At 42.1% G+C, this 25373-nt stretch overlaps 1 protein-coding gene across 3 annotated transcripts in view; it reads left to right on the top strand.

The window, feature by feature from the left end:
* SAMD12 (sterile alpha motif domain containing 12) overlaps positions 1-25373 on the top strand; it is a 280132-nt gene that overhangs the window by 25687 nt on the left and 229072 nt on the right. For all 3 annotated transcript variants that reach the window (XM_081325303.1, XM_081325304.1, XM_081325302.1), the window contains exon 2: positions 1783-1958. In XM_081325303.1, the coding sequence (XP_081181429.1) occupies positions 1783-1958 (176 nt within the window). The remainder of the gene's footprint in view (positions 1-1782; positions 1959-25373) is intronic.

Here is a 25373-nt window from a genome sequence, read left to right as displayed (position 1 = left end):
TTCCACTGATTAATTGTTCTAACTGTCAGGAAATTCCTCCTGAGTTCTAGGTTGCTTCTCTGTTTGGTTAGTTTCCATCCATTGCTTCTTATCCTGCCTTCTGGTGCTTTGGAGAATAGCTTGACTCCTTCTTCTTTGTGGCAGCCCCTGAGATATTGGAACACTGCTATCATTTCACCTCTAATCCTTCTTTTCATTAAACTAGACAATACCCAATCCCAGCAACTATTCTTTATATGTTTTAATTTTTTTAATTTTAATTTAGTTATATTTATATACCGCCCTATTCCCTGAGGACTCAGGGCGGTTTACAGGGAATTAAAAATCCAAAATACAAAAATTAAGAACCAAATTAAAAAATATTAAATTAACCCTGTAGTCAGTTAAAAAAAACCCCAAATTAAAAATTCCTCCTCAGTCTGGGCCCGAGAGCTCAAAGAGCCAGGTCTTCAGGCCCCGGCGGAATGATCGAAGGTCGGGGGCAGTTCTCAGCTCCACCGGCAGCTGGTTCCAGAGGGCAGGCGCTCCCACCGAGAAGGCCCTATCCCTGGGTGTCACCCGCCGGCAGTCTCTTACCGGCGGGACCCTGAGCAGACCCTCCCTGTGGGAGCGCACTGGGCGAAGGGCATTTGATGCCGGCAGCAGGTGTTCCCTCAGATATCCCGGACCCAGGCCATGTAGGGCTTTATAGGTGATAACTTAGCTTCTAGTCCCCTGATTATTTTTTGTTGCTCTTCTCTGCACTCTTTCCAGAATCTCAACATCTTTTTTTACATCATGGCGACCAAAACTGGATGCAGTATTCCAAGTGTGGTCTTACCAAGGCATTATAAAGTGGTATTTAATACTTTACGTAATCTTGATTTTATCCTTCTATTAATGCATTCTAGCACTGTGTGGGCTTTTTTGGCAGCTGCAGCACACTGCTAGCTCATATTGAAGTGATTGTCCACTAGGACTCCGAGATCCCTCTCACAGTTACTACTATTGAGCAAGGTACCACCTATACTATACCTGTGCATTTGGTTTTTCTTGCCTAAATGCCTTTTTTCACCAATGAATTTTACCTTACTTTTTTCACCATTGAATTTCATTTTGTTAGATGTTCAAGTCTGACAAGAGCCTTCTGTATCTTAAGCCTGTCTTCTGGAGTGTTGGCTATTCCTGCCAACTTGGTGTCATCTGCAAATTTGATGAGTTCTCCATCTATCCCTTCATCCAAATCAATGAGGAAGATGTTGAAGAGCACTGGCCCAGAACAGGGACTTCATTTTATATGAAAGATAAGAACAGTTGCAGGAATAGTACTAGTGTAGTCAATACCCTCTTTTGGCCAAGAGGCACAGGTACAAAAATGGGGTGGTGGTGGCAGCAGCATTCCTTTTGTGGTCCCCAGAGTCTTCCAGAATTAATATACCCCCAAATTTAGATCACCTCTTTGTCTTTTTTGTGCTTAACTCACCCATTTCACTTTTTAAATTGCTAGAGCCAATCAAAATGGACTTTGGCGGAATAGACATCTTGTCAGGTTACACCAAATCCAAGGCATCCTTGATAAACTTTGTGCAACCATAGGTAGGGTACATCCATTCGGCCTCATAAAATTGCAAACTCATTTAGCTACTGGTTGATGCCTCTACCATTTCAACCCACACTTCAAAGTGCCATTCCTTTGTGAGATGCTGCAGGTGTGCGGGATAGAACATGGCACAAACAGCTAAAAAACAGCCTTTCTTTCTCTTCTTCTCTACCTTCTAAACTCACTCTAATTCCTTTTCTCAGCTATCCCCTGCAGCCTCAGTCCAAATGGCATTGATCTCTCTGTGTGTACTGAAGGAATTAGCCTGCAACTTGAAGGTGAGAGAGTGGAGCCAACCTCACTTAAGAACGAAACCTCCACGTTGCCTGAGTTGAAAGAAACTCTCCAAAGGCAGTCACTGGAATCAGAAGCATCTAAGGTGGGTATCACCACACCTCTTTCTTTACTCTCTGCCTTTCCCCCCCCCCCAATATTTGTAAGCTGCTGTATAATTCAGAATCTGGACTGTATACAAGAAGAGGGAGGAAAAAAACACATCAAAGTTGAAACCCACACTATGTAATCAAAATAATGGATGGTCACTCGCAGTTCACCCAAATCGGAGGTTTGCCTGACCTGAATGGTTTTCAAAGCGTTGCAAAATGTATGGCGGGTCAGGGCTAGAAGAAAAAGCATGGTTCCAGAATATGGGTGCTACTACCAAAACCATCTACCACACTTGGCTGATAGCTGAAGGTACTTCCTCTGGCAGTGGGATCTTCAAGCAATCTCTCTTTAGATCAGGGGTGTCAAACTGCCAGTCTGCGGGCTGGATACGTCATGGTGAAACGGCGCCCACCCCATTGCCGGCAATGGAAAAAAAGTCACGATACGTTTATAGGTAATAACCAACATTTAAAAGATTGTTCAAGTCTAGTGAGGAACACACATATTTTCCATATTCAGTTCCAGAGGTCTCTAGGGAAAAAAAGCCTGAAGACAAATTGGTTAGATGTGTTCAGTTGCAAGATGACCATAGGTTGGTGAAGTGAGTGTGTTTTAAATCCAAAAAGGTTGAATCCTTGTCTTCTCCAGTCAAAAATAATAAAAAAGCAGAGGAGATGGTGGGTGTGTGGGTGTGTGGGTGTGATATTAAACAATATTTTTCTCTCACTCGGTCCGACTTAATTTATTTTAAAAAAAGATCAGTGTACAAAGGAAATCATTGGTCTTACTCAAGCATAGAAGATTTGAAATCAGAACTTTTCTGTGTCTGTTTTGTGGAATATACTATTCATCTTTCTTTTACTTTTTATGCATTGTATAGTAGTTTAAAAAAATATTAACGTTCTGTTTTTAAATAGCTTAGAAAATCAAGAATTTAAAAAGAGAAAGAAAAAAAATCCTATCAATGTTTTTATAATCACAAATTAGAATGGCAGTATTACAAACATGTTCTTTATTAGCTTTTGCATCCAGCATTGAAAAAGAAGCACTACAACTCATATTAAAATAATTGTTTTTTTACTAAACAAATGTATTGTCAGGCACGAAAGACCAAGTCCACATGTCAAGGTTCAATTAACCTGATTTATTGCTAAATAAATGCACAGGAATCTTCTCAACTAGTGGTCCACATCTTCTAAGAGTTAGATAAGGGTTAATGACACTCAGAGGGGTTGGACTTAGTTCTTGTATGGCTATGTAAGGATTCTAGGCTGATTCCCCCTTTTCATTCTGACCCCAGGTTCTGCCATCTCTTCTCCTAAATTTATATAGCTGCCCATCTACCAAAGGGAATTCTGGGCAGGTGAGATCTTGGAAACTGGCTTCCAAATGAAGCAGTTGGATTGGCACATGACACTGTATCATATCTTATTTAATAAGTTGATTGAACAGACTGCAATAGACTATGTTTGCACAAAGCACCAAGCCAGAAGTCCACAAGTTCCTTATATTTGAATCCCTTAAAATCAAGGAATGGGGCCATAGATGCCATTCATCATCTGATAGGTCTGGATCAAAATCTTTGGTCTGAATCGAGATGGGTGGTGGAGAGAAGGAATTAGTGCTTCAAGGTAGCTTTTGGCATCAATTTTTCCATTTAGCCCCAATTACTATGACAAATCAACTCAACAAGGCTGTGGTGGGGAGAATGGGGGGGGGGGTTTAAATGGGATTAAAGTCACCAATTCATTTTTAAATTCCCTCCAACTTATTCCTCCTAACCAAGCAACTCAGCAAACAAAGAAACAAATAAAATAATTATTTTATCTTTTTTCCCCTTTTCATAAATGCTCTGGGGGCTGCGGAAAGTTGGCAGGAGCCTGTAAATTCTGCATCTAATCTGGGAAGGAGGGTTATGCAGTGCTCCAGATTCAAAGGCAAAAAATAGGCTTTGGAGCACACAGAACTGCCCATTCAATGCTTGTTGGCAGCTCCTTAAACAAAATGCTTTCTTCCCTGGGTCCCTGTTGTGGCTGCAGAGCTCAGATGAATGACCTCAAGACAAGGCATAGCTGCTCTGAGCAGCTGCTGGCAGATGTTAAGGTTCATTCCCATGTGCTCCAAAATACCTTTTCTCTTTGAATCTGGAACAGCACAGTGATAAACCAAGGCTAAAAAAAACCCCACAGCATCTGGGGTCAGGCAGCCTATTAAGCCCAGTTTGAATTATTCAAATGATATCTTAGCATACTAAGTGAATCCAACTGCAGTGAGTGGGCAAATAATCCTTTCCGATTTAAGCCTACTGTCTTGGTTCCTGGCAATAATTTAAACTGCTGTGAACATCGTTCTTTATCCTTCATTCTGCTGGAAGCTCGAAGGTAGATATTCAGAAAATGTATCACTGTGGAAAGCCAGCCTTTGTAGAAGAGAATATTTTTCTTTTTAAATTTTTATTTAAGAGTGACTACCATGTAATGCCAAAGAGACTTGCAGTGATCCTTTTTGCAGACTGCCAGCTGCAAAAAAATATCAGATGTTGGCTGTCAGTAGTCTACTTTAGCAGTTTCCAAACTTGGCAACTTTAAGACTTGTGGACTTCACCCCCAGAATTTCTCAGCCAGCCATGGTTGACTTAAGGGCCACAGCAGAACCCAAAATTTCTGAGAGAGTGGTTAAGTGAATTTTGCCCTATTTCACAACCTTTCCTGCCACAGTTGTTAAGGGAATCACTGCAGTTGTTAAGTTAGTAACACGGTTGTTAAGTGAATCTGGCTTCCCCATTGACTTTGCTTGTCAGAAGGACATTGCAACTGTCATAAATATGAGTCAGTTGCCAAGTCTCTGACTTTTGATCATGTGATCCTGGGGATGCTGCAATGGTTGTAAGTGTGAGAAATGGTCATAAATCACTTTTTCCCCCAATGCTGTTATAACTTTAAACAGTCACTAAACAAACTGTTGTAAGTTGAGGACTATCTTATTTCAAGAATAGGGACTGGACTGGACTTATAAAGGATCTTGTCGTTTTCCCTCTGGAATCCAGGATTTATGGATGTGATTTGTGAGTTTGGGGAGAATACTAATATCATAATATTATGCAATACCTCTTCCTGTTTCCTTCATGGATTGAAATGCACATGTCACATTCAGAAGTTCTGTGGAGGATTGAAGAAGACCATTCAAGAAAGTAGACAATATTCCCTTTATTTATGGTTGCAATCAACAATTCCCATTTTCTATTAATTGTAGTTTTGTGTTCTATTTGTTCAGTGTTTCGATTAAGAAAACACATGGCTATAGTCATACTGTAAATGGAAACATCACAGCTGGTTAGATTTATCCTATATTGGCCTGATGTTGTTATGTAAATGTCGCATTTAGAAAACAAACTGCTATACTTGAAATATAAATCTGATAAGCATCTGATTATTCTACATATCAGTTTCTTTTTATCTATTGTAACTGTGCCATCATGTTTATGACTATATTTCATTTCTCCAGTTGTATCATCAGCTTTAGATATGTGTACAAGATTTTTATCTTATCAGGAAATACTTTAATCATTTGGTTATGTTCAAGAAAGAAGGAAAAGAAATCCGTACCAAGAATTTTTATATGGGTTTGTACATATCTTTATTTCTTATAACTCACTGGGGTGCAGTATTATATATGGTAATTCAGGTATGAAAGTTTTGTACAAAAATTGAATTCCAAATCCCAAAGGATTTGTGCTCATTGTAGAGTAAATGTTGGCATAATTGAGTTTCTTTTCTATTGACCATTAAAGATAGAATTACATTTCTCCTTTTAAAAGTAATTGGTGCATTGTTATTATAACTCAGCCAAAGGCAAATTTATCTCAAAGTGGGGGAAAAAACTTGATATTTTTTTTTTAAATGGAGTAAGTGATGTGATCTCCTCTTTATTGTCCCACTGTACTTTTAGAAGAATCAAGAAGCTAATTGGTGTTTTGGGTGTTCTTTAATATTTCTCCACTATATAATTAATGTATAGGAAATTATAACCAATGATAACCATAAATAAATAAAATGATAATCGCAGCCTTCTCCACCAGGAGCCAACCTGCATGACAGAATTTTACCTTCTTTTCCAATTTGCACGATTTTTTAAAAAGATAAATCCACTAGCCAAATTAAATACTTAAAATGGAGATGTTTTAAATGTAATCTAAAAATGACACTAAAGAGATTGAGGCCCCCACATCCTAGCATGTGGTAATGAATTTTAATTTACTTTGTTTTATTGAAAAGCATTATAGATTGCCATTAAGAATATAGTTCCCTTGAGGTGGTTTACAGATTAAAAAAAAAGCCCAGTCCTATAGTAAAACTAATAAATGCTCATAAGTAATAATGAGACTATTAAAAGAAAAAAAACAAATAATTGCAGATATGAAATCTGTTGAAAGCCACAGAAAATTGCTATGTCTTGAGAGCTGTCAAAGTGGTGGCCTGACAGATCTAGCTGGAGGCTGATTCTAGAAAACAGGAAGGACCCATCCTTGTCTTTTGCAGCCTAAATTTGAAGAAAGTCTTAGTTATTGATTGTAATGTCCCAGCCATCGTATCCCAGAAGAAACAATTTCATGTAGACATATCCAAGATCTAGGAATCAGAACTACAGATAGTCCCCAACTTATGGCCGCAACTGAGCCCAAAATTTTTGTTGCTAACCCACACAGTGGGTTTTGCTCTGTTTTATGACCTCACTTGCCACAGTGGTGAAATTAATCACTGCAGTTGTTAAGTTAGTAATACGGTTGTTAAGGGAATCTGGCTTCCCCATTGACTTTGCTTGTCAGAAGGTCACAAAAGGGGAGACCCAGGGACACTGTAACCATCATAAATACATGCCAGTGGCCAAGCATCTGAATTTTGAACGTGTGACCCTGGGGATGCTGCAATGGTCATATGTGTGAATGATGGTCATAAGTTTCTTTTTTCAGTGCCATTGTAACTTTGAATGGTCCATGAATACATCAAGGTTCTGACTAATGTAACCAAATAAGACCTGAAGTTTCCTCAAAGAACATGTTTATTGGATACATAATAACAGCACAGTCAAAAGCGAAAACAATTCTAAAATTCCCCTTGGATTCAGCGTAACTAAATGTAACATTCCCCTCCCCTCTGCTATGCTATTTATCACGCTACCCAATGAAAGTAATTGATGGGCTCCATGACACTTCTTCTCTCCACCTTCCAGCTCCTGTGGGAATGACCTTGGTTCCCACGGGACCACTCCGTTTTTAGTCTAGCAATGCTTTCATTTTCTTTTCCCCCGTTCCCCCCACAATCCGTGGGAACTTAAAACAATAAAGATGGCTTCAGCCAGGATCATTTCAGAAATTGACAGAACAGTTGTAAGTCAAGGACTATATGTATAGTCCTGCAAAGTTGAGAGGTCGCCCATTACATTCAGAAAGCCCATCTGAAGGCTGGTAGCTGTTTTGCTAAGTCCAACTCCCAAGATCTTTAACAGCAATAATTTTAATTAATTAATTAAATTTTTATGCCGCCCATCTCTCCTATACTGTAAAATGACTGTGGGCAGGTAATGACAGAGAATCCTTGACTTAAGACTGTAATTGGGACCAGAATTTCCTTTGCTAAGTAAGGCAGTTGGCAAGTGAGTTGTCCCCAATTTTGCCACAAGTTGTTACCTGAATGACTGCAGTTGTTAAGTGAATGATAGAGTCACTAAGTAAACCCAGTTTCCCACATTGACTTTGCTTGTCAGAAGCCAGCAGGGAAGATCACAAATAATCATCACCTGACCCTGGGACCCTGCAACTGTTGTAAATACGTGCTGGTTGCCAAGTGCCCAAATTTTGATCCCTTGACCTTGGGGATGCTGTCTTGGTTGTAAATGTAAGGATTGGTCATAAGTTGCTTTTTTCAGTATTGTAACTTTAAATGGTCTCTAAAAGAATGGTTGTAAATCAAGGACTACCTGTATTTTCCTCAGTACTCCTCCTCTTCCTGTTCCTCTTCCTCCCCTCCTCTTCTTCCCCTCTTCCTCCTCCTTCTCCTCCCCCCTCCTCCTCCTTTGTTTTACTTCCTTGATCTTTCTTCCTGTAAAACGACTGAGTATTTTTTTCTCCCAGTTAGGCATTCTGAACCATCTGACTCAACTCACTATGATTATCTGATTGGTACAGAACTGCACACTTATGACCCAACAGGTCTGGTTCTTTCAAGCCTCAGCTGCAGATATCTATGAGCTTGCTGATTCTCGAACTGTGAGGTCACAATCTGTCAAGCTCTGCTTTTCCAGTTCAGAGTGTAATTCATCAGATTATGCCCATAACATGATTTCCATAACGTTGGGAAATAACAAAACAGTAAATTAATTCATTGTAGCAGGTTTAGCATAGGTCTGATGTGAACTGACTGCTTGGGTCTACCCACATCACTGGAGGTTGGGAGTTTTGACACTATCTCTAAATTCAGCCCAGGGTAGTCCACTATAGGAGTCCAGCCTGTACGTCAATAGTGTATGTACAACCAAAGCAAAAAATGAGGTTTATTGTGTTGTAGGTGTGTGTTGATAAAAACATCATACAGTAATTCTGCTGTCACTTGAGTTTCCTCAATTAAGTGTAGGGTTCAAAAGAACTCCCAAATATTGAGGGAATAATCAAAGTACTAGCAAAAATGGTGTTGTGCTCTTACTTTCAAAGCAGATTACTATATTTCTGGGACTATGAACTTGATTTAGACTTTGCATCACTGCACGTCAGGGAATGTATGTGTCTGTTGTTTGGAGATGGTTGCATTTATACTTCTGCAAATGTTAATGTTCTGGTTATGGGGCATTCAAACAATAAAGCCCAGAAAACATAAAAAGAATCAACCAATCAGCATGGAGGACACGCCTCTCCCCACAACATGTAATTGAGATTTGGGAGCTATGAGCATTGGGCCCATTTACAACCATCTGCAACCTATGCTTACCCATCAACCCTTTCACAGCATAGGGATGCGTCAACGCCTACACACAGTTGCAGACAGGTCTAAATCAAGCTTAAGTCAAAAGTAATTCTAGAAGATAAACATGATAATGGCATTGTGCACGGAAAGTGAAATGGACAAAATATATGTGTCACTTTTCATGAGATGGGTTGCCACATAAATTTGATTAAGAAGTAAAATAAAAGAATAAATATGTGGGTTGTGCAAAAAAAAAGATGAGCATGCAATAGATTTATTGGAGATAGCTTGCTATTAATTTCCAAAATGGATTATACTGTAAGATGTGGTTTCATTTTTCAGTGCTTTTTTTCCACTGTTTTTGCTATGTTTAATTTGCTTGAGCATCAGTTAATTGATAGTTTGAAAAACTAATTATGTGTGTGTGATTTAAAAAACTCTAATAAAGTATTCCGATCATTTATGAAAAGGAAGAGAAAATAGATGAAAAGGTCTTAAGGCAGATGGAATGAAAACATTTTTGAGCCAAATTTTTCATATTGAAGTGTTTCCAATATTAATTGCATCACAAAAGTACTGAAGTACGTCTTTTTAGTTATTATTATAAAAAAGTATCAGCAGGTTTTGTAACACTTTTGCAGAAGATATTTCTAGTATTTAATGATGAAATGACATGAATTGTTAGACGTGGTGGAAATGGTTTGGGGATAGCGTGGAAGAGCCCTACTATACTGATGGAAAGAAATTGCATATTTATATTAAATAAATATCATATATCAAGAAATGTAACTAATGCTTAAATCCAATTAGGCATTTAATGCATCACAGCAAGTGGTGCAAATAACATTTGCAAGATGGTCCAATCTGTGTTTAGAATAATAGATTCATTAATCTGTGTAATTATTACTCATAAATTGTGCATTGTGAAATTGATTAGTGGTTAAAAGAGGTTACTAAATATCAGGAGTGGGAAAGACACTTCTCAGTCCTTGAAAATGCTGAATTTTTAGTCAGGTGTTTGAGAAGGAGAAAAGAGAGAATTCTCTCTTTCAGCCTCAAAATTAAAAATGGCCTTGCCTGTAAGTTTTGCGGTGATCTTTTTCTTTTATGTTTTGTGTGGTTGCCCAGTTTTTGCAGTTGTTGTTTCTTTATATTTTTTTTAGGCAAGCAGGTAAATGTTAACTAAAGGAATCATCAAGTTTTGCTTGCTGTAATCGAACTATTTTTTGGGTGGGAGAGAGGAAATGTATCTGGCCATCAAATGCGAAAAGTTAGAACTTTGGAACACAAAATAACAGCAACATAAATGAATAGGTCACCAGGAACCCAAATTTACTTTACACCCCATCGGACAGGACCTTCAGTCCATTTGGCCCTTTCATGCATACATATGCCTTTTGATGGATTTTCTGGAATTAGTTTTACTGTATTTTCATCAGCTCAAATGGGAGGGAAAAGATTTCTGATAGAAAGCTATTGATTTCTGGACGTTAGGCAGGACATTATTATTGTTACACATAACTCAAGGCGGTGAACATGTCTAACACATCTTTCTCCACAACAACAATCCTGTGAGGTGGCTTGGGCTGAGAGAGAGTGGCCCAAGGTCCTCCAGCTGGCTTTCATAATAGAAGAACAGAATTGGAAGGGACTTTGGAGGTCTTCTAGTCCAACCCCCTGCTCAAGCAGGAGATTCCATATCATTTCAGACAAATGGTTGTCCAATCTTTTCTTAAAAACCTCCAGTGATGGAGCACCCACAACATCTGGAGGCAACTCATGCCACTGATTAATTGTTCTCACTGTCAGGAAATTTCTCCTTAGTTCTAGATTGGTTCTCTCCTTAACTAGTTTCCATCCATTGCTTCTTGTCCTGCCTTCAGGTGTTTTGGAGAATAGGTTGACCCCCCCCCTCTTTGTGGCAGCCCCTCAAATATTGGAACACTGCTATCATGTCACCCCTTAGTCCTTTTCAATAAACTAGACATACCAAATTCCTGTGACTGTTCTTTATATGTTTTAGCCTCCAGTCCCCTAATCTTCTCTGTGCTCTTTCTAAAGTCTCAACAACTGTTTTTGATATCATGGTGACCAAAACTGGATGCAATGTTCCTTGCTAGGGCAGGGCTGGAACTCATGGCCTCCTATTTCCTAGCCTGGTGCCTTAACCACTACACCAAACTGGCTTTCTGCTGATTTCTTGACAACATCATGGACTTCTTTGATATTGCTTTCTTCTGGGATGTTTTTCAACTTCATTGTCAGAAGCACAGTGAAAATGCTTGGTGTGATCCCATCCAAATATTTAACCCGGTCTGATTCTGCTTAGCTTTTTAAAATATCAGCCAAGGTCAGCTAGACACTGCTATCCATTGTGACTACTTGCATATTGGCACTTCATTCTTCCTATCTTCTGTTGATGCTGACTAGACTTTTAATTCTGTCTAGAATTAACAAGTTCCCAGGTGTCAAGATGCACCTCTGGCTATTCTGCCTATCTCCATTGAATAATTCCCTGCAGCTGTGTCCTCCCAACCTTCTGAATCGGAAAGGAAGTGCCAATCATTCTCCTTTCTATACTCAGGCCTTACTGAATATATAACATTCTACATTGGATGAAGTTTTGGGATACAGTATGTGGTCTCAATACATCTGGAAGATACCAGATTGTGGGGAGAGACACGTCCTCCCAACTGTTTGTCTTCACATATTAAGCTAAACTTGCTTTAACTTTATTTTTTTAATAAGCAACAAAAGCTGGGCTCACACAACATGCTAATCTAAAAGAAACAAATAACCCCACACCTCCATATAATATAGTTTAAACTCGTGTTTGAAACTTGACTATGGTTCTGCCTCCTATAGCCTCTAATTTGAGAAGAGATTGGACAAATTATTTGTCCAAAATGGCATGAGCAGGGGGTTGGACTATAAATGGGCTTTCCAACCAGTGGTACGGGTACCACCTGTGGTACATTGGCATCTGGCAGGTGGTATGCAGCCATTCTAGAAAAGTGGTAGCGGGGGAGGAGAATGAGGTGAACTGGTGGCAGCACTGCACAAGCCTGAGCGAGAGATGGCTGGAGCTGCAGGGCTGTCAGGACTCAGCGGAAGTGCCAGGATCAGTGCCGCTTTCCAGCTGATCGGCGCTTCTTCAGGGCTGTCAGGGATCAGCGGAAGCGCCAGGATCAGTGCCGCTTTCCAGCTGATCGATGCTTCTCAGGGCTGTCAGGGCTCAGAGGATGCGCCAGGATCAGCACTAGGCTCCAGCTGGAGCTTGGGGCTGATCTTGGTGCTTCTGCTGAGCCCTGAAGAAGCGCCGATCAGCTGGAATGTTGTAGCATCTCCAGGATCTTGTGATTTACATTCAAATGCTTGGCAACTGATTCATATTTATGATGGTCACAGTGTCCCAGGGTCATGTGAAGTGACCAAAACCTGCTGCAACCACCCAGCAGAGGGGAGGAATAAAAACCAAACACCCCCCACCCCACCCCCACTGCCAATCCTCAACAGAAATGCTCATAACAATGGAAAGCTCGGACAGGAGGAAGAGCACCGCCAGGTGGGCAGGCAGGTCTCTTGCTCAGCTGTGGCTTGGGGGGCACTTTTTCCAGTGCCATTGTAACGTTGAACAGTCACTAAGCAAACTGTTGTAAGTTGAGGACTACCTGTACTTCATCACATTTTTCCTTTTTTTTTTTTTGGTCATCAAGTTTTTGACACCTTGCTAGGTGACTGGTGGTACTCGGATGTTGCCATATCCTAAAAGTGGTACAGTGGGTGAAAAGGTTGAAAAGCCCTGGACTAGAAGACCTCCAAGGTCCGTTCCGATACTGTTATTTGTTATCCCAAATAAGAAGCACAAATTTTGCTTCTGAAGAAGTTTGAAGGTGAGAAGTTTGTTTTAATTAAAATGCAACCTCAGGTTTTTGGGAGACTGGACATGTTGTAGCTTTAGCAACTGGTCTGCAAGCAGATAAAATATGCACTGGAGGTAGTCCTCGACATACGACCACAATTGAACCCCAGAATATATGTCGCTAAGTGAGACATTTGTTAAGTGAGTTTTGCCCCATTTCACTACCTTTCTTGCCACAGTTGTTAAGTGAATCATTGCAGCTGTTAAGTGAGTGACACAGTTGTTAAGTGAATCTGGCTTCCCATTGACTTTGCTTGTCAGAAGGTCACTAAAGCTGCAACTGTCACAATTATGAATCAACTGCCAAGCATCCAAATTTTGATTATGTGACCATGGGGATGCTGCAATGGTCTTAAGTGTGAAAAACAGTCGTAACTCCTTTTTTTCCAGCACCATTGTAACTTTGAACAGTCACTAAACGAACTGTTGTATGAGCTGTGGGGGGGCAGTGGCTAGAATGCAGTACTGCAGGCTACTTGTGCTGCCTGCCGGCTGCCTGCAGTTCGACAGTTCGATTCTCACCGGCTTGAGGTTGACTCAGCCTTCCATCCTTCTGTGGTCAGTAAAATGAGGACCCAGATTGTTGGGAGGCAATATGCTGACTCTATAAACCACTTAGAGAGGGCTATAAAGCACTGTGAAGCAGCATATACGTCTAAGTGCTATTGCTATTGCAGCTTTCTTGGCCAAATATTTGGAAGTTTTTTTGCCATTGCCTGCTTCCTAGGGCTGAGAGAGAGCGACTGGCTCAAGGTCATCCAGCTGGCTTTGTGCTTAAGGTGGGACTAGAATTCGTAGTCTCCCAGTTTCTACCTTAATGTACTCTGGATAAATATTTCTGTTGATTCTCTTATTTAAAGTGTCTGTCAAGAGAAGCCAAAGGCCTCCAAATATTTTGTGGCCTCTGAAAGGCCTGTCTTAAAGAAGCCCAAAGCTTCCATCCATATCACTCGAAGAAAAAACTTTGTCAAAAAGAACCATTGGAAAGCCGGCTTATGCTATCTGACATATAATGTTTGAATACTGACAAATACTAAGACAATGCCTTTGCGATTTGCATCTATTATGCATGACAATTTGGTGATCGGCATTTTGATAGTGTGCAACACAAGTGGCCACTTTAAGAAGCAAAAGGACTTGCAGATTAATATTTCATTTCTAAAGCTTGAAAGGAATGATAATCTTTTTTTTTTGCAGCTCGCATTTGTATACTGAGCGCCAAGTATATTTACATTGCTGTTCCAGAATATGAGACATCACTTGAAATATTTCCTTTATCTCTAAATTACAGACATGTTGTATTAATTCTCTCTTCTGCTCACATGTCAGAACATCCTTTTGTTTTGTCACATTCCGCTTGTCTCTGCTAAGGTATTGTTGAACCGATCAGTTTATTATTGCAAGTGTCATCAATGATTGGATATTTTCACCGAATATTAATGATTGGGGTTGCTTTTGTAAGTACCGTATTTTTCCGTCTATAAGTCGCACCCTTGTATAAGACTCCCCCCAATTACTGGTACTTCTCGGTACCATCACACAAGGGAGGTGACTTCCTCCAATCAGATGGCGCTTTGCGGGCTTAGTCCTGCCCACCCCTTTGGCTGTCAATCACTGTACTGAGGTGGCTTTTTAGGGCCTCTTGCGGCTTCAGCCCTAACTGCACTAGTGACAAACGGGTCATAAAGGGCGGCTTCAGTGGGAGTGGCAGCATCCTTGGGGCAGCGTGATCCTCCAGTACCAGGTGGCATCTCGGGTTGGCTTTCTCCCCATCCAGGTGGCATCTGGGGACAGCGAGATCCTCCTGAACCAGGCGGAATGGCAGCGGCATGTAAAGAATCCACACAGGCATGCCCTGGGCTGCAGAGGTTAAAATTATTGTTTCGTGTATAAGACACTGCACTTGTATAAGATGCACCTGATTTTTGAACAGGGTGTTTGCTAGAAAAAATACATGGAAAATATGGTAATGACTTTCAAAAATCTACATAGAAGTGCATGAATTGATTTTGATAGGTGTTTTTTTAAAAAAAAAAAGAATGAAAGGAGAAGGACTTTACATTGAAGTGCAGGTTGTCCTTGACTTATGAACACAATCAACCCCAATAGTTTTGTTGTTAAGTGAGACATTTGTTAAATGAGTTTTGCTCCATTTTAAGACCTTTCTTGTCACAGTTGTTAAGTAAATCACTGCCGTTGATAAATTAGTAACATAGTTGTTAAGTGAATCTGGCTTCCCCATGGACTTTGATATTGAAATCCCATCATAAGTATCAGTATTCTGATACTAAATTTTTTGTAGGGTTACCTGAATGCCAGGTCCGTCGTTAATAAGGCTCCTCTCGTCCGGGATCTGGTCGAGGGTGAGCATGCGGACCTGGCCTGCATCACGGAGACCTGGTTGGGCCCAGAGGGTGGTATCCCCCTGGTTGATCTTTGCCCACCAGGCTTCCGGGTGCTACACCGGCCTCGGACTCAGGGTAGGGGTGGGGGAGTGGCTGTGGTTATGAGGGAGACCTTATGTCCACAGGAGGCCACCGTTCTTCAGATAGTCGGGTGTGAATCTCTCTTACTGAGGTGTGGTCCTAGGGCGCAGTTGGGCCTGCTGCTGGTGTACCTTTCGCCTAGTCGCGCAGCAGCAGCCCTGCCTGAGCTTCTCGATATCCTCTCGGGGCTGGTGATTGAGTTCCCCAAACTTATGGTTTTGGGTGACTTCAATCTACCATCCCTGGGAGGAGTATCTGAGTTAGCTCGGGAGTTCATGGCTTCCATGACGGCCATGGACCTGATGCAAGTAATTCATGGACCGACTCATGTGGGAGGTCACACCCTGGATTTGGTTTTCCTATCTAGATGGTGGTTAGATGATCTTGGTGGGGGCTCTCCAATTGTTATGCCCCTGTCATGGACCGATCATCATCTCCTGCGGCTGGTCTTCCGTTTTGCCACTCCCCACCGTGGGGGTGCTGATCCAATTAGATGGTTCCGCCCCAGGCGCTTAATGGACCCTGAGAGGTTCCAGGCAGCACTGGGGTCCCTACTGGGCTCCCCATCGGTTCCAGATGGCGCTTGGGTCTATACCCATCGCCCTCACCCACAGCCCAGTTGAGGCCTTAGTGGAAGCCTGGGAAAGGACGGCCACGGAGGCACTTGACCGAGTTGTACCCTTGCAGCCCCTGACCCGGCGCAGATCCCAGTGGGCTCCATGGTTTTCTGCGGAGCTCCGGGAGATGAAGCATCGGAGACGGGGCCTAGAGAGCAGTTGGAGGTCCAGCCGATCTGAATCCGACCGATTGCGACTAAGAACCCATATTAGGTCTTATCTCGCAGCGATGAGGGTGGCGAGGTCTAACTACTTCGCTGCCCTCATTGCGTCCGCAGATAATCGCCCGGCTACCCTGTTTAGGGTGACTCGCTCCCTCCTTAATCAGGAGGTGAGTGAGGAACCCTTGCAGGGGCGTGCCGAGGAGTTTAGTCAACATCTGTTGGACAAAATCGCTCGGATTCGGACCGGTTTGGACTCCGACTGGGCAGAGTCAGACGATCAGGACACGGGTGGTCTTGTCAATGTTACCTGGGAGGAGTTCGTTCCTGTAACTCTGGAGGAAGTGGACAGGATTATGGGGAGGCTGAGCTCCACCACATGTTTATTGGACCCATGCCCTTCCTGGCTGGTTTATGCAGCCCGGGAAGGGACACGAGGCTGGTTCCAGGCGGTTATATCTGCCTCTTTGGGTGAGGGTAGTTTCCCTGCCGCCTTGAAAGAGGCGGTGGTGAGACCTCTCCTCAAGAAGCCTGCCTTGGACCCGGCTGTGTTAAATAACTTTCGTCCGGTCTCCAACCTTCGCTTTCTTGCGAAGGTTGTTGAGAGTGTGGTGGCGCATCAGCTCCCTCTGGTCCTGGATGAAGCGGATTATCTAGACCCGTACCAATCGGGCTTCAGGCCCGGGTACAGCATGGAGACGGCATTGGTTGCGCTGGTGAATGATCTCTGGAGGGCTCGGGACAGGGGATATTCCTCTGTCCTAGTCCTATTAGACCTCTCAGCGGCTTTCGATACCATCGACCATGGTATCCTGCTATGGCGCCTCAGGGGATTGGGAGTGAGAGGCATGGTCCTTCAGTGGTTCTCCTCCTATCTCCTGGGACGCTCGCAGTCGGTGTTGGCAGGGGGGCAGAGGTCGACCGCGAGGCCTCTCGTTTGTGGAGTTCCTCAGGGGTCGGTCCTCTCGCCTCTCCTGTTCAACATCTACATGAAACCGCTGGGTGAGATCATTCGTGGTTTTGGAGTTGGGTATCATCAGTATGCTGATGATACCCAGCTGTTCATTTCGACCCCAAACCACCCCAGTGATGCCCTCGACGTGATGTCCCGTTGCCTGGAGGCGGTCCGGGTCTGGATGGGGAGGAACAGGCTTCGACTCAACCCTGACAAGACTGAGTGGCTGTGCGTACCGGCATCTTGGGATATTCAGGATATACCACCCCTCTCTATGGGGGGTGAGTTATTACCCCCTGTAGATAGGGCTCGCAACTTGGGAGTCCTCCTAGATTCACAGCTTTCCATAGAAGACCATATAGTGGCTGTGACTAGGGGGGCCTTCGCCCAGGTTCGCCTGGTGCGCCAGTTGCGGCCCTATCTAGACCGGGATGCCTTACGTACGGTCACTCATGCGCTCGTGACCTCTCGTCTTGACTACTGCAACGCTCTTTACATGGGGCTACCCTTGAAGACCACTCGGAGGCTCCAACTGGTACAGAATGCAGCCGCGAGAGTTGTGTTGGGAGTTTCCCGACACTCCCATGTCACACCTTTGCTCCGCGAGCTGCATTGGCTTCCAGTTGTCTTCCGGGTGAGGTTCAAGGTGTTAGTAATGACCTATAAAGCCCTACATGGCATGGGTCCGGAATACCTTGGGGAGCACCTGTGGCCGGCGTCAACTTCCCTCTGCCCAGTACGCTCCCACAGAGAGGGCCTCCTCAGGGTGCCACTGGTCAAAGAATGCCAACTGGTGGCCCCCAGGGGGAGGGCGTTCTCTGTGGGCGCGCCGGATTTATGGAACCATCTTCCGGTCGAGCTCCGGATGGCGCCTGATCTCCGCTCATTCCGGCGTGATCTTAAAACTCACTTTTTTGAACAAGCTGGCCTGGCCTGATAGGATGGGGTTGGGTTTTATAAATTGGTCTTAATTTTAATTTGTACTAATTTATTACGGGCATTGCTATTTAATTACTTTTAATAATTTTTAATTTTTGTATCTTGTTTTTATTATGTATTGCCCTGTTCACCGCCCTGAGTCCTTCGGGAGAAGGGCGGTATACAAATTAAATAAATAAATAAATAAATAAATAAATAAATAAATAAATAAATAAATAAATAAGTCATGCACAAGACTGACCATTGTTTGTTTCTAACCTTGAAACCAATTGGAGAAGGTCAGCTAATGTTCCACTGTTGACATATTGGATTCGGTGGAAATCATAAATTTTCTATGTTAAAATTTTCTCCTTTTGTTATTTGTACTTGTTTGGAAGTTGGTTTGCTTTTCATCCTATCTGTTCACATTCCATTGCATCAATAGTCTGTATTGAACTGTTGCATGTGTACTGTTATGAATATCCTGGAAAGAATAACTCACCATTGACATTATAATAAAGTATAGCAATCCTTAACTTTGTACTTAATTTTGCTATGGCTAGCAAAATGGACCATGTTCCTAGCTAGAAATGTGGAGGAATAAGGTCAGTGGGTTAGGACGCTGAGCTTGTCGATCAGAAGGTCGGCAGTTTGGCGGGTCGAATCCCGGGTGCCGTGTAGCAGAGTGAGCGCCTGTTACTCGTCCCAGCTTCTGCCAACCTAGCAGTTCGAAAGCACGTAAAAACACAAGTAGAAAAATAGGGACCACTACGGTGGGAAGGTAACAGCGTTCCGTGCGCCTTTGGCGTCTAGTCATGCCGGCCACATGACCACGGAGACGTCCTCGGACAAGCGCTGGCTCTTCGGCTTTGAAACGGAGATGAGCACCGGCCCCTAGAGTTGGAAACGACTAGCACGCCTGTGCGGGGGAACCTTTACCTTTTACCTTTTAAGGTTAATTTCAACCTACTTATTCTTCCTTTCAGAGGTGGTAAACTTAGCCTGGACCATGTTAATTTTACTGTAGTTAAAATTACTTTTAAGTTAATGCCACATCCATTTGGAACAAGATAGAGTCAAGGGGACTCAGGTTAATTCATTGGCAATAATGTATTAAATGTTGTGTTAATTTTGGAGCAAATGACACATCATCTGAAAGCAGAGTATATTAGTATCAATTGTTTGGTCAAATTGCTTTTGGGTAAAGGTGCATATTGTCTGTTTGTCTTGTCTGTCTGTCTGTCTGTCTGTCTGTCTGTCTGTCTGTCTGTCTGTCTGTCTCTCTCTCTCTCTCTCTATCTATCTATCTATCTTTGAGTGAGATTGATTCCTAGCAATTGCCTAGACAGGTCTGTGGTGGTACAGTGGTTAGAATATAATATTGCAGACTGACTCTGCTCCCTGCCAGCAGTTCAATCCTGACCATTTCAAGCCTTCCATCCTTCTGAGGTCAGTAAAATGAGGACCCAGACTGTTGGGGGCAAGATGCTGCTTCTGTAAACCGCTTTGAGGAAACATTATAAAGCAGTGTGAAGCGGTATATCGGTCTAAGTGCTATTGCTATTGCAGCTTTCTTGGCAAAATGTTTGGAAGTGTTTTGCCATTGCCTACTTCCTAGGGCTGAGAGACAGTGACTGGCCCAAGGTCATCCAGCTGGCTTTGTGCTTAAGGTGGGACTAGAATTCATAGTCTCCCAGTTTCTACCTTAATGCTTTAATCACTAAATCAAACTGGATATTTTTTATGTCCAAAATATGGACATTTTACAAAAAAATGTGTGAAAATCAGATAACCTACAAAGATACAACTTAATCACAACTGGAGCAAAATCTTTGTATCAGACTTAAAGGACTTTAAGTCGTCTGCTGCAAATGGACTCAAAACATATTTTTTGATTCTCTTCAACTGCGGAGAACACTGGGCACTGAATCCAACATTCAGAAAAAAATCAGCCTCTACTTATGTCTTGATTTTCATCATTAAATTCAAATTTAATGGACATTCAGCTTTAGCAGACACCTTTTCTTCCCAATTGGTTTGGAAAAGCGAGGTTTTACTGTAATGCATTTTTGTAAGCTTTTGTACAGTTTAGATATTAATCACTGCTCCATTGTCTGTGTTAGTCTCTACATGATTTTTTTTTTGCGTGGTGGTGTGTCAGAAAGCAGCTGCCAACTCTAGACTCCAGGATGAAAGAGAGGGCTGCTTTTCTGCTTCCCCAACTCTTGCATTTCTGCAATTGATTTGTAGGATTGAGGCTGAAGTAATCCAATTAAGTGAGCAAAGAATTACATGACATACATTGCCATCTATTATTTGCTTATCTCAAAAGGAGTTGGAGGACTCCTGGTGATCAACAAAAGCAAGAGAAAAGTGGTGGATTAATTTCCTTTAGCTCTAACTGTCAATATACTCACAAGTAGAAAATCAAATCTCATGTCCTTCAGAATCCAGCATACCAATTCTCGCTTCTCACTTTTCCTTTAACAACTTAATCAGGAGAGGAGCAAAATCGTTGTCTCAGACTCCAAAGAGTGACTTTAGCAATTTGCTCTAAATGGGCTGGGGGTGTTTTCTGCAGTTCAGTGCAACTGCAGAGAACAATGAAGGCTGAATTCAGCCTTTAGGGGAAAAAAATGTCCCCATTCGTCTTGATTTTCACCTTGAGACCAACCAGAACACTGATAAGGACAAGGAAGAGCAAGCAGCCAAAATAACAGTCCAGCACCTAGTTCTGCTAAGAGGAAGACGTGAAGCCAGGTCTAGATTACATCTTACATTGTTGAAATGGTGGTTGTAATAATAAGTTTCATTTTAAACCATGTCGGGGGAAGGGGATTGTGACCATGGTGCAGGGGTGGGAATTTTTAAAATCTTCCTTTTCTGTTATGAAAAGAGGCTCCTACAAAGACGAGAGGGTCAAACTGTTTCCCAAAGCACCAAAAGGCAAGACAAGCAACAATGAATGGAAAACTAACCAAGGAGAGAAGCAAGCTAGAACTAAGGAGAAATTTCCTAATGGTGAGAGCAGTCAACCATTGGAACAGCTTGCCTCCCAAAGGTGTGGGTGTGCATCACTGGAGGCTTTCAAAAAGAGACTGGATAACCATTTCTCTGAAATGGTAGAGGGTCTCCTGCTTGACCAGGGGGTTGGACTAGAACAGGGCTTTTCAACCAGTGGTACGGGTACCACCTGTGGTACATTGGGACCTGGCATGTGGTATGCGACCATCCTAGAAAAGTGGTAGTGGGGGAGGGGAATGAGCTGAACCGGTGACAGCACCACAAAAGCCTGAGTGAGAGATGGCTGGAGCTGCAGGGCTGTCAGGGCTCAGTGGAAGCGCCAGGATCAGCGCCAGGATCCAGCTGGAGCTTGGCAGTGATCCTGGCACTTCTGCTGAGCCCAGAAGAAGCGCCAATCAGCTGGAATGTTGCAGCATCTTGAGGGTCTTGATTTACATTCAGATGCTTGGCAACTGATTCATATTTATGATGGTCAGTGTCCCAGGGTCATGTGAAGTGACCCAAACCTGCTGCAACCACCCAGCAGATGGGGGGGGGGAATAAAAACCAAACATCCCCCAACCCACGCCTGCTGCCAATCCTCAACAGAAATGCTCACAACGATGAAAACCTCGGACAGGAGGAAGAGTGCTACCAGGCAGGCAGGCAGGTGTCTTGCTCGGCTGTGGCTTGGAGGGGCACTTTTTTCAGTGCCATTGTAATTTCAAACAGTCACTAAGTGAACTGTTGTAAATTGAGGACTATCTGTACTTCATCACTTTTTTCCTTTTTTTTTTATTATAAAGTTTTTGACACCTTGCTAGGCGGTGGTACTCAGATGTTGCCATATCCTAAAAGTGGTACAATGGGTGGAAAGGTTGAAAAGCCCTGGACTAGAAGACCTCCAAGGTCCCTTCCAATTCTGTTATTCTGTGTTCTATGTTCTATTTAATCCCTGAGAAAAAGCTACCCTACTCAGTGCTTCAGAATGTAAATGCTCACCTCTTGATAAGTGCAAGGACGTGCATGCCAGTTGGAACATAGCAACATTATCCAAGTAACAATTCCTTTGCAAAGGAACAAAGACCTAACCCTACATCTAAACCCTAACCTCTGAAAGACAAAGGAAATTATTATTATTATTATTATTATTATTATTATTATTATTATTATTATTATTATTATCATTATTATTATTATTATTATAAAATTATTATTATCATTATTATTATTATAAAAATTATTATTATTATTATTATAAAAATTATTATTATTATTATTATCATTATCATTATCATCATAGTTCTTGGTGTGATATAGTGATTAAAATGTTAGGACATGAAACTCAGTAAATGACTTTGGGTCAGTTCCTCACTCTCAGATCAGTCTCCCTCTCCGGAAAACGAAGGGAAATTTCCATATAAATTGGCTTGAGCATCTAAAAAACCTAGGTAGAAATCTAGCAGACGGACAATTATGCTAACTATTGGAGAAAGGCAGAGGCATCTTCCCATGACTGTGATTGATTTCTTCCAGACACCTGGATAGCTTGGTGGAGGTTAACTTCTGGATTTCCTGTTGCTTTCTGGAGTTTTCTTAATCACCTGGCCAAATGTTATATTACTGCCTGGACACAAAACCAGCAACACAGCTTTTAACAGATTGTCCAAGAATGACTGATGCTTTCTCCAGAAGTGCTTTTCAGCCTACCTATCCAGGTTTCCTCTGCCATAAGCTGAACACCACAGGTGCCTCTACATCAGGGGTTTCAAACTCAATTTCATTGATGGCCGCATCAGCATTGTGGTTGCCCTCAGGGGGCCAGGTGGGTGTGGCCTGGGTGGGTGTGGCCTACTGGGTGGGTGTGGCTAGAGTGGGTGTGGCCTACTGGGTGGGCATGGCCAGCTCTACATCGTTCGCATCAAGGGTGCCTATGGGGGCCTGGGCAGGAGTGGGACAGATCTGAGGGTCTCTGGCAGGAGGAGGGTGTCTGGGCCAGGGCCAAGGCAGTGGGGGCCGTTCCCTCACTGTTTCCAGGATGGCTTCGCGGGCCGCATGAAACCACTTTGCGGGCCGCATCCGGCCCCCGGGCCTTGTGTTTAACATGTCTGCTCTACATCTTCCCTTTGCATGGCTGTTTTAGAGTACCTCCTTTGGCCTCATGCAAGCAAAGCACTTCCATATTGTTATGCAGTGCACGATCAGAGCTTTGGGGTGGCTGTTGCACCTGCACCAACATGTCCTGCTGCCATACGGGGTTTATAAAAACAGAATTACATTTTATACATTCTGTAAATGATGAATGTAAAAGCAAAACGAATGGAAGCATAAAGGACCTTATTGGAAAACGAGCTTTGGGGTGTGCATGTGTGTACTGCATGTCATGATGAAAGGCAAGTTTGTTCATTGAATGATTGCCGTGGTTGGAAAATAGGTAAATGACTGTAGTTCCCTCCCAAGCAATCTGTCCATGGTCCTGAAAACTTCTATTCAACTAGGCTTCTTCATTCTGTGGATACATTTGCTTCATTTCAGCCAGAGAACCCAATTTCTTTTTGAGAGCATGATGGCATCATTGTTTACCACAGTTTATCTTCACCTTCTTCCAAAGAACTCTTAGCAATGGAGCAAGTTCAAGTTTCAGTATTCTGGCTTCCTTTTTTTTAAAAAAAATACTGCTGTGAGCTATAAACGTATACTCAAAAATCTTAACATTTTGTGACATCTGAAAACGATGTATATGAAGACTTCAAATTGAATCCAGTATGTTTAATCTGAAATCTAAGCAACAGAAGGAAAATATGCTTTGTTTGTTGAGTGTCAAATAATTAATTCTCTTCTTTAAGGGCTTCTTGCTCTCTTTTGAATATTAAGGCCAACTCATACTCTTGCTCCAATAAACAGAAGAACAAAAGGGACATTGGAGGTCATCTAGTCCAACCCTCTGCTCAAGCAGGATACCCTGTAGCATTCCAGACAAGTGGCTGTCCAGTTTCTTCTTTAAAGCCTCCAGTGATGGAACACCCACGACTTCTGTAGGCTCCACTGGTTAATTGTTCTCATTCCTTTTTCAAATGGGCTACCCAATGTTCGATCAATTTTCATCAAATCATATTGGCTTCCCAAAGACATTGTTGGTTAGTCAGGTTTGACTATTGATACCCCTTTAAAAAACCAAAGTTGCAGTATGTGAACCAAATTATTGCTTGCTGCTCCAACATTGTGCTTCAAATCTTTGCCATCTTGAAGTAGAGATGCTTGGGTTAAAGAGGAAAGAACTAACTGTAAATAAAGATGTGGAAATGCCCGCAAGTACATTGATCTTGCAAAAGCATATTTCATAGAAAGTATTGTAGAGGTATTTTACAAAATCACAGGTTAAACTTTGCATAGTTATTAAGAGTTTGACTGTGACTTGAGTGCTGATATCCCCATGTCTGGAACATGCATTCAAATATTGCACAAGCTATCATTTTTGTTTAGTTTTGTTTTTATTATTTACTATTATTGAAACTGTGATATAACTTTTTTTCTTCTTTGGCACAGGAGAACAAACAGAGCATGAAATTAAGTGTCACATATTAAATATGATGATCTAACTTCCTCTTTTTGTTTGGGTTGTGATCTGGACATTTTTTATTGTGTTTGAAGAGTTTAGGTAAAATCTTTGTCACTACTCTGGAAAGAAATGTATGCTGGGGAAAGTGATTTAGGAAGTAGCTTGAAATATTTCTTTTTAGGTTTTATTTTAGTAAAAGAATTAGCAATCTGTAAAGACATACTAAAGATGATAATTCAAAATCTATTAGGCAATAATTCTCATAGTTTCTACTCAGTGGAAAGATCAAGGAAGATGAGCACAAATAAAGGAGAGCCTGTTTGTGATTGTTCCATTTTATTAGTGAGAAAGCTACAGAAAATCCAGAGTGTTTCCTTGTAAAATATTATTCACTCAGTGAGAGAAGATGATATCCAATGATAAAATGTGCATTTCTTCTCAGGTAGAAAATAGAGTATGATAAAGTGTGATACATGGTAATGGTGATTTGTTCTCTGTTTTACAACTACTGGTAAAAAGTTGAAACTGTGGCTTCACAAACATCTACAGTCCCTCTGATGAACCTTATTTTTATTTGAGGGATCTGCATTACTGAATTCCATTTTTTTTTCATTTTGAGACAGGAAGTGTCTGCAATATAAGCCCTTTTTTTTAGAGCTGAGAGAGGCCCAAGGTCACTCAGCTGGCTTTGTGTCTATGATGGAACTGGAACTCGCAGTCTCCAAGTTTATAGTCTGACGCCTTAACCACTATACCAAACTGGCTTTAATAAAACCTAAAATCTTATCTAAGAAGCAAAGGGGAAACAAGCATCCCAAGCCCTGAAAATC

This window comes from Vipera berus, assembly GCF_964194415.1.
Source record: "Vipera berus genome assembly, chromosome: 3".
Taxonomy (NCBI): domain Eukaryota; kingdom Metazoa; phylum Chordata; class Lepidosauria; order Squamata; family Viperidae; genus Vipera; species Vipera berus.
The sequence above is the reverse complement of the archived record's forward strand: the minus strand, read 5'-3'. Positions and strand labels throughout refer to the sequence as shown.